The sequence below is a fragment of the Coregonus lavaretus genome, assembly GCF_964263955.1.
Source record: "Coregonus lavaretus genome assembly, chromosome: 2".
Classification (NCBI taxonomy): Eukaryota; Metazoa; Chordata; class Actinopteri; order Salmoniformes; family Salmonidae; genus Coregonus; species Coregonus lavaretus.
Genome location: NC_139989.1, coordinates 62,079,127 through 62,094,267, shown reverse-complemented (window position 1 = coordinate 62,094,267; position 15,141 = coordinate 62,079,127). Strand labels below are relative to the sequence as shown.

The 15,141-nt window shown below is 39.4% G+C and overlaps 1 protein-coding gene across 1 annotated transcript; it reads right to left on the bottom strand.

Moving 5' to 3' along the window:
* Window positions 1–3,477: 3,477 nt before the first annotated feature.
* On the bottom strand, window positions 3,478–14,725 carry LOC311147437 (uncharacterized protein). The gene is made up of 3 exons (XM_084184137.1): window positions 14,493–14,725; window positions 5,318–5,501; window positions 3,478–4,760 (listed from the first exon to the last, which is right to left on the bottom strand). The coding sequence occupies exons 1-3, from the start codon at window positions 14,499–14,501 to the stop codon at window positions 3,943–3,945; spliced, it is 1,011 nt and encodes a 336-aa protein (XP_084040263.1). The 5' UTR covers window positions 14,502–14,725; the 3' UTR covers window positions 3,478–3,942.
* Window positions 14,726–15,141: the final 416 nt, after the last annotated feature.

Genomic DNA, 15,141 nt, shown 5'->3' with positions numbered 1-15,141 from the left:
CATTAACACTGCACATGAATCAGAGCAAATAACTCCTCTGTCTTGTTTGACTTCCTCCACCCACTGCAAGGCCAACAGTATTGCCATCAGCTCCGCCGCATATACAGCCAGATGATCTGTAAAACGTTTCCTGACTTCCACCCCACATTCCTGGGCGGCAGGTAGCTTAGTGGTTAAGAGCGTTGTGCCAGTAACCGACAGGTTGCTGGTTCTAATCCCCGAGCCGACTAGGTGAAAAATCTGTCGATGTGCCCTCAAGCAAGGCACTTAACCGTAATTGCGCCTGTAAGTCGCTCTGGATAAGAGCGTCTGCTAAATGACTAAAAAATGTAAATGTAAAAAAAAAAATCCTGCACTACAAATGCTGACCCAGTACGTCCTGTCCTTGGATCTTTTTAACCATTGTGTAAATGGCCACAAAATCCTGATACACAGTTTCCAGACGTCTCTTAAAGAAATCAGACGGATCAACACCCTCCCTATCTTTCTGTAGTAACTCCAACAGTTCTAGATCAACTACTGGAGGCGGGAGTAGCCATGGTGGATTTACAGGAATAACTACAGTTGGACTAAACTCCCTTCCATTCAGTCCCATCTCCTTCGCCTGGGTATTACCCACCCACCCAAAGCTCGTGTTCTGTCTTCTCTCATGTTCCCAGCATGCCTGTAAAATCCCTTTCGCAGGATGAGACACCCCATGTCCTTGTAGGTTGACCCAATAATTAATTGCCAGCTGCTGTCTCCTAATCTGCAATGGCATATCCCCCATCTCCACCTGTAATGCAGCCACTGGGGACGTCCGAAACACCCCACTACATATTCTGAGTCCTTGCCCCTGTATGCCATCTAGCCTTTCCAGTGAGGTCCGGGCTGCCGAACCATATGCTATACTGCCATAGTCTATTACAGATAAGATCAATGCTACATATATGGTCTTCAATGTGGAACGCCCAGCCCCTCACTCCTTCCCCGTCAGACATTTAGCACCTTCTTACACTTTCCCACCACTCTCTCAATGTGTTCTGCCCAGGTCAGTCTAGTGTCAAAGTATACCCCAAGGAACCTGAAGGCCCCCACCCTCTCCAAGGTTGTCCCATATAACCTCAAGCATACCTCATCTCCCACCTTCCTCCTGGTAAAGAACACTGTTTGAGTTCTCTACAGAGAACCTGAATCCCCACATGAATGCCCACCACTCTACCTCATTAATTGCTTCCTGTACTTTCCTGACTATGTATGGCACATTTCTTCCCCTCTTCCATAAGGCCCCATTATCTGCAAATAACGACCTCCCTATATCCGGATGTACCGGAGAGTAAACATAATTGATCATGATTGAGAACAACAGAGGACTAATCACGCTCCCCTGTGGTGTACCATTATCCACCAAGTAGCTGCCTGATAAAGACTTCCCCACCCTCACCTGGATAGACCTTCCAAACAGGAAATCCTTTATCCAGTTGTACGTTCATCCTCCTACCCCCATAATATCAAGCTAGATTAACAACCCCTCCTTCCACATCATATCATACACCTTCTCCACATCAAAAAAGACAGCTACAACAGTCTCCTTGTTCACCTGAGCCTTCATGACCTCTGCTTCTAAACAGAGCACTGGATCCATAGTTCCCGTACCCTTCCTGAACCCACTCTGATGTGGAAATACTAGCCCTCTGCTCTCCAGGAAGTAAGTTACCCTCTCCGTAATTATATGTTCCATTATCTTACATACATGTGATGTTAAAGCTATTGGCCGATAGCTTGTTCGCTTCATTGGATAGGAAGTAGTCAAGGATGGGAGTGTGTGTTTATACAGGAAGTACCGCCCCCACTTACCGTCAACCAATCATGTCAATGTCGAGCTATACGAGCTCACCAGTCTTAAAACTCGGAAATGAGTTACCTTGGGCTCATTCAGCCATCCCTATGGGACAAAATGAATGGGGGAAAATGTGGGTTTTGGAATAAGCGCCGAAAATAAGGTTAGCAGAGGCTTAGGAGATCTTATACGTTTTGTTCTATGAAATAATAGCAGTCGGTTAATATGACCTTTATGAATTATGAAGCCTTTATGTGATTTATATGCTTTTTTTATGACATAAATGATGTATGCTGACATTGTCATAGGGTAAAACCCCTATGGGAAAATTGAATGGGATGGAGGGATGGATAGAAATAGTGATAATATACAGAAATCTACCATTGCTTCAATGATAGAACACATTTTCAACTCTAGAGAAATAGATCTTTAAAAATAATCACTATGGGACATTTTCACCCTAAGTGAGCCCCCTGGCTCATTGACTATAAGGTCTACAGATTAATTCAGTAAATGTTTTATCAATGTGTGTGTGTGTGTGTGTGTGTGTATGATTTTACAGGTGTGTACATTTTAGATGTGTGTGTATTGTTGTGTATTGTTAGATATTACTGCACTGTTGGAGCTAGGAGCACATGCATTTCTACACCCGCAATAACATCTGCTAAATACAGTACCAATCAAACGTTTGGACACACCTGCTCATTCAAGGGTTTTTCTTTATTTGTACTATTTTCTACATTGTAGAATAATAGTGAAGACATCAAAACTATAATTTGTTTTTCAACAGGACAATGACCCAAAACACACCTCCAGGGTGTGTATGGGCTATTTGACCAAGAAGGAGAGTGATGGAGTGCTGCATCAGATGACCTGGCCTCCACAATCACCCGACCTCAAACCAATTGAGATGGTTTGGGAAGAGTTGGACTGCAGAGAGAAGGAAAAGCAGCCAACAAGTGCTCAGCATATGTGGGAACTACTTCAACACTGTTGGAAAAGCATTGCAGGTGAAGCTGGTTGAAAGAATGCTATGTGTGCAAAGCTGTCATCAAGGTAAAAGGGTGGCTACTTTGAAGAACCTCAAATATAAAATATATTTTGATTTGTTTAACACTTTTTTGGTTACTACATGATTCCATGTGTTATTTCATAGTTTTGATGTCTTCACTATTATTCTACAATATAGAAAATATCAAAAATAAAGAAAAACCCTGGAATGAGTAGGTGTGTACAAACTTTTGACTGGTACTGTATGTGTATGCAAGCAATACAATTTGATGATTAGAGTGTGTGTTTGTGTGTGAGTAGAAGTGCATAGGTTTGTGTGTTGATCACATGAAGTCATTAAGTTAGTTATTCATCCAAAAAGTTGTTACACACCTGATAATGTAACTTATTACATTAAATGGAAAAGTTGTTACTATAACAATTCAACATTTTATATTACCTGACAAGATATTACATTTACCGGTTTTATTACATTACAAATCTAAAAGTTATTACATTAACCGTTGTTACAAGACACAGTATGCATAGTTCTTGCCTTGACCTCATGGATATTATTATCCAATGTATCATTGATTCGTTTAGGATCATTTTAATCAATTTAGATCATTATTATAAAAATATCAAATTAAAGTGATAACTTCTTGTTTAGAAGATAATGGATGAATTTATTGATGAATTGAATACATGAATATACACCTATTGTTGAAACATTACTCTACATAATGACATTTAATAATAATAGTATCATGAGTATATGAAAGAAGATACAATTATCAACATCCCCCAACACACACAGGTTTACTATGACATTTTCTATGATAACATTTATCCATTTAGATCCCAATGTGTGATATTACATAGACAGAGGAGACCTGATCCTAGATCAGAGCTGCATATTATGCTCCTCAGAGGTTACCATGGTGATCAGAATCAGTCAACTGTTTAAGAATAGGAGATGGATATGACTGTTCACTAGATGTTTTCTATTGATTCTATATTTAGGGATCTGGAACTGGTGCCGGATAGCACGGAGATGAAATACGACACATTTTTGCTTTCTGGCGTTTTCTCATTGGCCCTAAATGAGCAAAGCCCTTCCCACATATATCTATCTAAGGCTTCTCCCCTGTGTGTGTTCGCAGGTGTATAGTCAGCTCTCCTGACCGAGCAAAGCTCGTCCCACACTGACCACAGCGATAAGGCTTCTCTCCAGTGTGTGCTCGCAGGTGTGAATTCAGGTTCCCTGATTGACTGAAGCTCTTCCCACACTCACCACAGATATAAGGCTTCTCTCCTGTGTGTATGCGCTGGTGTATAGTCAGCTCTCCTGACCGAGCAAAGCTCTTCCCACACTGATCACAGCTATAAGGCTTCTCTCCAGTGTGTATGCGCTTGTGTCTAGTCAGAGTTACTGATCGAGCAAAGCTCTTCCCACACTGATCACAGCTAAAATGTTTCTCTCCAGTGTGTGTTAGCTGGTGTGAAGTCAGGTGGCTTGACTGATTGAAGCTTTTTCCACACTGATCACAGCTATAAGGTTTCTCTCCTGTGTGTATGCGCTGGTGTCTATTCAGGTGTACTGATAGAGAAAAGCTCTTCCCACACTGATCACAGCTATAAGGCTTCTCTCCTGTGTGTATGCGCTGGTGTATAGTCAGCTCTCCTGATCGAGCAAAGCTCTTCCCACACTGATCACAGCTAAACATTTTCTCTCCAGTGTGTGTTAGCTGGTGTGAAGTCAGGTTGCTTGACTGATTGAAGCTTTTTCCACACTGATCACAGCTAAAAGGTTTCTCTCTAGTGTGTGTTCGCTGGTGTGAATTCAGGTTCCCTGATTGACTCTTCTCTGTCTCGTCAGCAACATTAAGTGGTTGAGGCTCCCCAGATGATAAGCCCCTCCCACTGAGAGAACGACAGTTTGGGGTGTCCCCTGTGAAACAAAGAGATTGAATAACTCGTTTTGGAAATATGGGTCCATAAACAAATACTATCACAATGTTCAAAAATTTGTTATTTTGCAGACGCTTTTATCCAGAGCAACTTAAAGGAGCGATTAGGGTTAAGTACCTGGAATAGTATAAAAGTAATCCTTCTTCCCCCACCCCCCATAAAAAAAAAAAAAGTGGTTGTCCCACTTGCTATTATAAGTTGAATGCACCAATTTGTAAGTCGCTCTGGATAAGAGCGTCTGCCAAATGATGTAAATGTAAGTACCTTGCTCAAGGGCACATCGACAGATTTTCCACCTAGTCGACTAAAAGATCCAAACAAGCAACCTTTCAATGTTGCCCAACGCTCTTAACCACTAGACTACTTGCCGCCCTTATCATCAATATAAACTCAGTGGCCAGTTTATTAGGTACACCCCCCATTCACAAAATTGGATCGACAGTTAACTGGCAACTGAGTGTTTTACTGTTCATCAATCAATTAACAGAAGTTGCAGAATCAGATTGTAGTCTAATCCACACACCCCATTGTTCTTACTTGATGAAATAACATCTCCATCACCCTCCTTGTGTCCTTCTCTTACAGTTCCACTCTGCCCTGGTGTTTTCCTGCAGTCGACCAGCCGCACAGACACCCTCTTCAGACCCAGCAGTAAGGCGCTACCAGGAGAGTTGTGACCAGGGGACTCCAGCAGGGTGGAGGGGGACGGGCTAGCTCTGTCCTGGTGACCGCAGGAAGTATTGTACATAGAATATCATTAGACCAAACAATTGATTACTTTAGTCTAAATCTCAGATTGATTGGGTGCATCCTTAAAATATCTCCTTTCTCCTGAAGTGTGCAATCGTTCACTACTTTTTTTTCAAATCAGTTTTTGAAAGATGATACCACCTGCGAAATCGTGATTTGTTCAAATAACCAGTGAGGAAAAACCTAAACACCTGAACTACTGCTACTCATTATCCCACTATTGGAGCATGTTGAGAAAAATGTCAGTCTTATAGTTTCAGTATCCTTATACACTACATTAATAGAAGAAACCATCTGATATAGGGGTATTGTGGCATGTAGCAGAAGCCTACAGTAAAAAGGTATGGGTGTAGCCTTGTGCAATTTCTGCCCCATGCAACATTACTCAAGATAAACTTTACTATGTGACTTGTTACTGTAACAGCATCATCATCTAAAATCAGCTTACAGTAACAATATTCAGATAATGAGTGGAATAAACTAATTTACCACCCAAGTATTTCAGCAGTGCATTGTACACTACACCATCATTTCAAATGGTAGCACAGTGACCCACTTTGCCCTACTGTATAGAAGCACACTGGCTGAAGAAGGAAAATTTAGTTTTTACAGCCAAATCCATGAATTATTTGGTTTTACCTTCCAACCTAAATTCAATTAATGTCAATTCATACAGTTTTCAAACTGTACATAAACTAGACACTATACAATTTTGCCTTCGTAGTTCAGTTTTTAGCAGTTTGATGAAATGATAGTTTAATGTATTGTTAACAAATTACAGGAAAATATTTTCAAAAGTAATCAATTGAAAATGGCCTAAGAGTTTTGAAACCAATTTTTGTGCTTAGAGTTGTGAAAATGTACCACATACTTGTGAAAATCGCAACTAACAGAGAAAAGTCATGGGCTAGTGGGAGTATCCACCATATGTTTTATACCAGTCATTTCCTTTAAAATCAGTGAAGGGAAGTGAACAAGTGCACACTTTGGGAGGACAGAAAGACAATTAGGGATTCGTTAACATAGTATCAAGGCAGAAGTGGAGATAGCGTGAGGGCCATGTAGGTGACTAAAATAATAATAATACATGTAAGCCTACCAACAAACAAACAAAAACATTATGTAACACTATAAAACATTATGTAACACTATAAAACATTATCTAACACTATAAAACATTATGTAACACTATAAAACATTATGTAACACTATATAATATTATTTAAAAAGATGCACTATGCAGAAATTGCTCCAGCATTTCCTGGTTGCTAAATTTTTTACAGTTCACCTAATTTCAGTTTATGTGACAAAACAAGCAAGTACAGTGTAAATAATCATTGTAGCATCTAAACCGCTGTGAAATATATTTTCCATAACCCGAACTATTGTATTTTCAGCTGTTTGAAGCTGGTGTACAAAACCAAAAGTAAAATAATCTAAATCTGTTTGTCACACATAATATGCATGCAATCAATCATTCGTTCATTTCATCACACAGACGAGTAATTCATGCTTTGAAATGCAATGAAGCATTTTAGTTTTAAAATAAAGTAACAAAGGGAGATTTTAATAATTTGCCTAAGCAATAAATAAACCGCAATTCACTAACTGTTTTTAGTCTTCGCTGTAATAAAGGCTTTATATATTTTTTCTTTAGAATAGACTCTGGTACACTTATCATTTATTTAGTGTTGTTTACACAGCTCCAAATGGTGATAAAGAATTATACATCTAACAGCACCTGTTTGGAACACATAATACTCACGCAGCGTGCTTGCTGCTTTTTTGGGATCTGCAGTAGTTTCCACAACTAAGTAAAATGTCTTCCACACATCTGACTTCCCCTTTCCCTCCTGAGCAACCAGTAAACATTCCCCTGTTTTCAGATTCTGTTTTTCATGTCCTCCGGATCCATTTTGCTGTGTTACTGTGTTATGAGTTTTATAACCAATTGATTGATCTGATTATGACAGGCTATAGGTCAGGCCCTACTGGTCACATGCATTCAATGCATACCTGTTTCACATAAAGAGAGCAAGGGTTGAGGCTGAGGGAATGTTTTGCTTAACAAATTAGGGATTTTGGTAACAACTTTTCAGTCAGAGAAACAAGTAAGGAATGAAATGTGATGTGGTGCCCGTTTGCTGCAGCAGGGAGGAGAGAGATTACCAACGTGCGCCAGTCATCTGACTCCCTTGAGTCATTTGTGTCTTAATTATTTAATTGAACAGTGCGCTTAAAGCATCAGACAAGCTCAGTGCATATAGTTCATTTTATTCAATGACATAGGGTGTATCTATATATGGAAAAATACACGTTTTGACATTTCAACCAATTAATTGGTCGAAAGAACAGACTACTCTTGGTCGACCCATCTTTTTTTAGTAGGGGACAGCCTTAAATACAATAGACCAACATAGCTACTGTAGTAGGTCAAATCTGTCTGCTGGAAAACCTTGGTAGAGCATGGGTGGATTAGGAATTGTGGTGCTCATGTGAATATCCTTTGTTTTTCAGCTTCACACCAATGCCTACTTCTCACTTAAAACAGTTGTTTTAAATTTCCATTATTTTTACACTGGAAGGTTATTTTCTATTAAAGGTACATTATACAACATTTCCGCATGCAAAGCCAGATTTTATTTGAGCAACCAAGTCTGCCATTGGCAGTGCTATTGTAACCTTTCATTTGGCCTCTTCCAAAAGTTCTGCGCCTTAATGGCACAGGTGACGTGCTTGCATAACTCCCCAAATACAGGTGTGCCAAGCTTGTAGCATCATACCCAAGAAGACTCAAGGCTGTAATCGCTGCCAAAGGTGCTTTAACAAAGTATTGTGTGTGTAGATTGATGAGGCAAAACATTTATTTTATCAATTTTAGAATAACGCTGTAATGTATCAAATCGTGAAGGGGTCGGGAATAATTCCAAATTTGATTTTCGTAGATTAGCAACCAATGATGAGCTACCTTTTTTGTAGCATTTCTGACTGTGCTAACATCTTTTCAGCCATATGTCAGAGTTCTATATAAATGGGTCAAAGATACAGCTGCTATTAGCTAACATTAGCTTGCTTGTCTAAAGTCCAGCAGGTAGCCTCTGTAGCTAGCTAGCTAACACAAGACAGCTGAACGCTAGCTAGCTAATGAACGGGCAAAGAAAGGTAGATAGCTATATTTGTTTATGGAAGGTTTGTTACACAAATAACAAAGCCATTAGGTAGCTAGAGCCAGACAACAGCTGACCTCGACACAGAAGGTAGCTAACAATAGCTAGTTCACTTCCAAATGCCAGTCCTACATTGTTCCACAAAACATAGCTAGCTAGCTAACTACATCAGTTCAAAACCAACACCAAACTTTGGCCAAATTGTCACGCTGCTACCACACAATGCATGCAATGCAATTGGCTTTGGCAACACTAGCTAGCTCTATAGTCCAAGCTATGGTAAGAGCTAGACATATTTCACTGTCGGACACAACTCAAACTGTACCTCAGAAAACAAATGCACATGTAAACAGCATGTTGTCCACTGCAGTGAGCAAATGCATGCTAGTTAGCATCAGGACAAACTCACCAGTTTCAAACATCCAGAATACATTCCAGTATGCTCCTTCTCCTGTCTTCTTGACATTTTTATCCAAATCGGTTGAGATCAACAGTGCCAAACTAACAACTCCGCCATTTGACCAGCTTGACTGTTTTTACATCTCTGATCTGGATGGTGGACTAGCCCATGTGTTGGATATTTGTCAACATCTCTGCAGTGCACGCTATTCCAGTGGTGTGGTGCTTGGGGTGGGAGACGGGGAAATTTCCGCCAAACCCTGATTTGTATAAATGTATAGGATGCATAACTGCAATGGTTTAGGCTAGAATCAAGCTGTAAAAGGCACAATCAAGACTCTACTGTACATGGGGATATCTTTGTTTAGTTTCTATGGCTGAGTTATATGACATTCAGGTATACAACCTTTAATTCAATGACAACCATTTTCCTTTACTTAGCTTTTAATGGGAATTGAGTCATATTTTACAACGCAAGACCATCACAATCAATTGAGCTATTCACCTTCTGAAAGCTGCAGATAATTACCTTTGACTATCCATGGTCAATTCAAAACATACTTTAACAGTTAGTTCAAAACTGATTTGAGCTATTAGAGGGCAACAGTCAGACTGTATATTCTCGTTTTAATCCGACGTCTAGAATTTGAGCTAGGTAGGCACAGAAAATACTCTGAAAACTCAATTGCTAAGGACCCTGTTAGAAATCCGGTATATGGTACTCCGTAACGGCTGGACAGCTCATGACGAGAGGTGGGAAGTGTGTTGTGTATCTCCAATGAAGTTGATTTGCGAGTTTTCATCGACATTGGGGTCAAAATGGCTTAGATATGATGGTAGGGAGATTTGAATTTAACAGAAATTCTGAATCCAGATGTGTCTTTTAGACATACAGTGGGGAAAAAAAGTATTTAGTCAGCCACCAATTGTGCAAGTTCTCCCACTTAAAAAGATGAGAGGCCTGTAATTTTCATCATAGGTACACATCAACCATGACCGACAAAATGAGATTTTTTTTTCCAGAAAATCACATTGTAGGATTTTTAATGAATTTATTTGCAAATTATGGTGGAAAATAAGTATTTGGTCAATAACAAAAGTTTCTCAATACTTTGTTATATACCCTTTGTTGGCAATGACTCAGGTCAAACGTTTTCTGTAAGTCTTCACAAGGTTTTCACACACTGTTGCTGGTATTTTCGCCCATTCCTCCATGCAGATCTCCTCTAGAGCAGTGATGTTTTGGGGCTGTCGCTGGGCAACACGGACTTTCAACTCCCTCCAAAGATTTTCTATGGGGTTGAGATCTGGAGACTGGCTAGGCCACTCCAGGACCTTGAAATGCTTCTTACGAAGCCACTCCTTCGTTGCCCGGGCGGTGTGTTTGGGATCATTGTCATGCTGAAAGACCCAGCCACGTTTCATCTTCAATGCCCTTGCTGATGGAAGGAGGTTTTCACTCAAAATCTCACGATACATGGCCCCATTCATTCTTTTTTTTTTTCTTTATGGGGGAATGGATCAGCTTAATATTGCAGATAGATTGTATCTTCTATCAATGTAATTGTCTGCATCACTTCCAATCCCCCATGTTTATTTTTATTTTTTATATATATATTCCCCTTTATTACTTTTCAACCCCACCATCCTTTCCCTACTTGGAGTAAATTAGTGAACAACAACGCCCAGGCCTCTACTTCCGGTCTATACTTACTATCTACACCTTATGGACAGAGTTAATTTTACAATAATTCTATATATATATATATATATATATATATATATATATATATATATTATATATATTTTTTATTTAATTTTTTTGCTCCTGAACTTCTTCTACTCTCAACCTCTCCGATCATTTTCATGATGTCCATCCGGTTTGCTTCTAAATGCCATATCTTTCTAACTGTGCTCTTTCCCAAAAGCTCCCAACATACAACCTATATACTTATACATGGCCCCATTCATTCTTTCCTTTACACGGATCAGTCGTCCTGGTCCCTTTGCAGAAAAACAGCCCCAAAGCATGATGTTTCCACCCCCATGCTTCACAGTAGGTATGGTGTTCTTTGGATGCAACTCAGCATTCTTTGTCCTCCAAATACGACGAGTTGAGTTTTTACCAAAAAGTTTTATTTTGGTTTCATCTGACCATATGACATTCTCCCAATCCTCTTCTGGATCATCCAAATGCACTCTAGCAAACTTCAGACGGGCCTGGACATGAACTGGCTTAAGCAGGGGGACACGTCTGGCACTGCAGGATTTGAGTCCCTGGCGGCGTAGTGTGTTACTGATGGTAGGCTTTGTTACTTTGGTCCCAGCTCTCTGCAGGTCATTCACTAGGTCCCCCCGTGTGGTTCTGGGATTTTTGTTCACCGTTCTTGTGATCATTTTGACCCCACGGGGTGAGATCTTGCGTGGAGCCCCAGATCGAGGGAGATTATCAGTGGTCTTGTATGTCTTCCATTTCCTAATAATTGCTCCCACAGTTGATTTCTTCAAACCAAGCTGCTTACCTATTGCAGATTCAGTCTTCCCAGCCTGGTGCAGGTCTACAATTTTGTTTCTGGTGTCCTTTGACAGCTCTTTGGTCTTGGCCATAGTGGAGTTTGGAGTGTGACTGTTTGTGGTTGTGGACAGGTGTCTTTTATACTGATAACAAGTTCAACTCTCATCTTTTTAAGTGGGAAAACTTGCACAATTGGTGGCTGACTAAATACTTTTTTTCCCCACTGTATATGATATTGGGATTACTCCGAATATCACACATGGACATTTCCTATGGTCAAATATGGAATCATTCAATATACTGAGATATGTGACACCCTATTTTCTCTCTTCATGTTGACAAATACTGAATATATACACTACCGGTTTAAAGTTTTAGAGCACCTACTCATTCAAGGGTTCTTCTTTATTTTTACTATTTTCTACATTGTAGAATAATAGTGAAGACATCAAAACTATGAAGGAACACATGTAGTAACCAAAAAATATAATTTATATTTGAGATTCTTCAAATAGCCACCCTTTGCCTTGATGATAGCTTTGCACACTCTAGGCATTCTCTCAACCAGCTTCACTTGGAACGATTTTCCAACAGTTTTGAAGGAGTTCCCACATATGCTGAGCACTTGTTGGCTGCTTTTCCTCCACTCTGCATTCCGACTCATCCCAAACCATCTCAATTTTGTTGAGGTAATGGAGGCCAGGTAATCTGATGCAGCAGTCCATCACTCTCCTTCTTGGTAAAATAACCCTTACACAGCCTGGATATGTGTTGGGTCAATGTCCTGTTGAAAAACAAATGATAGTCCCACTAAGCCCAAACCAGATGGGATGGTGTATCGCCGCAGAATGCTGTTGTACCCATGCTGGTTAAGTGTGCCTTGAATTCTAAATAAATCACAGACAGTGTCACCAGCAAAGCACCCCCACACCATAACACCTCCTCCATGCGTTACGGTGGGAAATACACAAGTGGAGATCATCTGTTCACCCACACCGCGTCACACAAAGACACGGCGGTTGGAACCAAAAATCTCCAATTTGGACTCCAGACCAAAGGACACATTTTCACCGGTCTAATGTCCATTGCTCGTGTTTCTTGGCCCAGGCAAGTCTCTTCTTCTTATTGGTGTCCTTTAGTAGTGGTTTCTTTGCAGCAATTCGACCATGAAGGCCTGATTCACACAGTCCCCTCTGAACAGTTGATGTTGAGATGTGTCTGTTACTTGAACTCTGAAGCATTTATTTGGGCTGCAATTTCTGAGGCTGGTAACTCTAAAGAACTTATCCTCTGCAGCAGAGGTTACTCTGGGTCTTCCATTCCTGTGGCGGTCCTCATGAGAGCCAGTTTCATCATAGCGCTTGATGGTTTTTGCGACTGCACTTGAAGAAACTTTCAATGTTCTTGAAATGTTCCATATTGACTGACCTTCATGTCTTAAAGTAATGATGGACTGTCGTTTCTCTTTGCTTATTTGAGCTGTTCTTGCCATAATATGGACTTGGTCTTTTACCAAATAGGGCTATCTTCTGTATACCCCCCCTACCTTGTCACAACACAACTGATTGGCCCAAACGCATTAAAAAGGAAAGAAATTCCACAAATTTACTTTAAAGAAGGCACACCTGTTAATTGAAATGCATTCCAGGTGACTACCTCATGAAGCTAGTTGAGAGAATGCCAAGAGTGTGCAAAGCTGTCATCAAAGGAAAGGATGGCTATTTGAAGAATCTCAAATATAAAATATATGTTGATTTGTTTAACACTTTTGGTTACTACATGATTCCATATGTGTTATTTCATAGTTTTGATGTCTTCACTATTATTCTACAATGTAGAAAATGGTAAAAATAAAGAAAAACCCTTGAATGAGTAGGTGCTCTATAACTTTTGACTGGGAGTGTACATTGCATATCTGTGTTTCCTCAGCACATTCAAGACATGAAGCTTCTCTTGGATGAGGTCCATTTATGGATCTTGATATGCTGAAAATAAGGAGGATTTCTGAAGCATTTCTGAGTTTTCAGCAAAGGCTCAATAATTAGACAAATATGAAATCCATATTTTTTCTTTTATGCACAAATCATTTTTGGATTCCCTCCAGATATCATACATGGTATTGCCGGATATTGACTCATTATATATCCTGAGATAGGCCTATGTGGACACCTTACTTTCTCAATATGATGACACATACTGACAGTAAGCCTACATAGTATATTTTCTCAGCACATACAATGAATATTCTCTTGACTGAGGTCCACATCAGGATCTTGATATGCTAAATAAGGACAATTTCTGATGCTTATTAGAGCTGAGGACATTATCAATAATTTGACAAATATTAACACCATATCATTCTTTGACACTAGCTATCATTGTTGTAACCCTCTGCATAAACACGAGATAAAAGCTCTAACTGGTAGCCTAGCAACAAGAATCACGTATTTTTATTTGTCATATTTTTTATTTGGGTGCCACAAATGAGTGTGTAAACGGTGTGGTCGAACTGACATCTGGAGAAACAAAGTGAGAAGGTGTTCGGAAAATACCTCAAAGAAGTTAACCGGTGGTTTCAAAGCGTATCAATGGACAATACATAGCATCAGCAATGCAGGGTTTATATACATCATTGGTGTAGCTTATGCCTAATTATTTCTCCCTGGTTCTGACTTTACCTGCTGGTTGCGCATTGCTTGTATCATCAATCTGTGTGCGATAGGCTAGTAGGCTACTTGGATGAAATTACCACAATGATTTACTTTGTCTAGCTGTTCAAATCAAACGCATGGATGTGGAAGAGCAAAGATGATGAAAACTACACCTAGACATTTTACACACCACAGTTAGCATACTGCTCAAAAAAGTCAACCAAACTTACCCGATCCATCGTGGAAGCTGCTGTATTCTTTCTTCGTTTCTTCAAATACAAACATTGACAGTAAATGTGTACGCTACAGTTACTTTCTTTTTCACTGCGTTCAGATGAATAAAAGCTTTTTAAATCTCAAAACTCGATTTAAATTGTGACAAATAAACATCTCATGTAGACTAATCTTACATCGGAATAGATCCGACAAAAGCCTGTGGAATTTTATTTGGTTTGAAAACTCGACAGAGGATGGTAAGAAATAACTTCCTATCGATGCTTTTCGGCTTCTTCTGTGGTGTTTAAGAGGTGCTGCCATCTACAGTACATAGTCTTCAACACTTCTCTTCAAATGGGAGAGGCGGTTTAGGGAGTAATTTATTGCTTAAAAGAAACTGTTTGTATTGCATATATATATATATATATATATATATATATATATATATATATATATATATATATATATACATATATATATATTAAATTAATGGCAAAAATGTAGGCTATATACCATTCATCTATTTAAACTGTAAATTATTAGGTGTATCACTTTTTATGTGTCATCCTCAATGATCGTAAATGCATTATGTCCACCTGTGGTTGTATTGTATTTTTAAAATTTGGCAAATGAAATAAAATTAAATCTAAGGTATTTATTTTA

What these genes read in the sequence shown, in the direction of transcription:
- LOC311147437 (XM_084184137.1), bottom strand. An exon ending in TGGAGATGTTATTTCATCAA is followed by an intron (nt 4,761 to 5,317) that starts GTAAGAACAATG and finishes TTTGTTTCACAG; the next exon opens with GGGACACCCCAAACTGTCGT.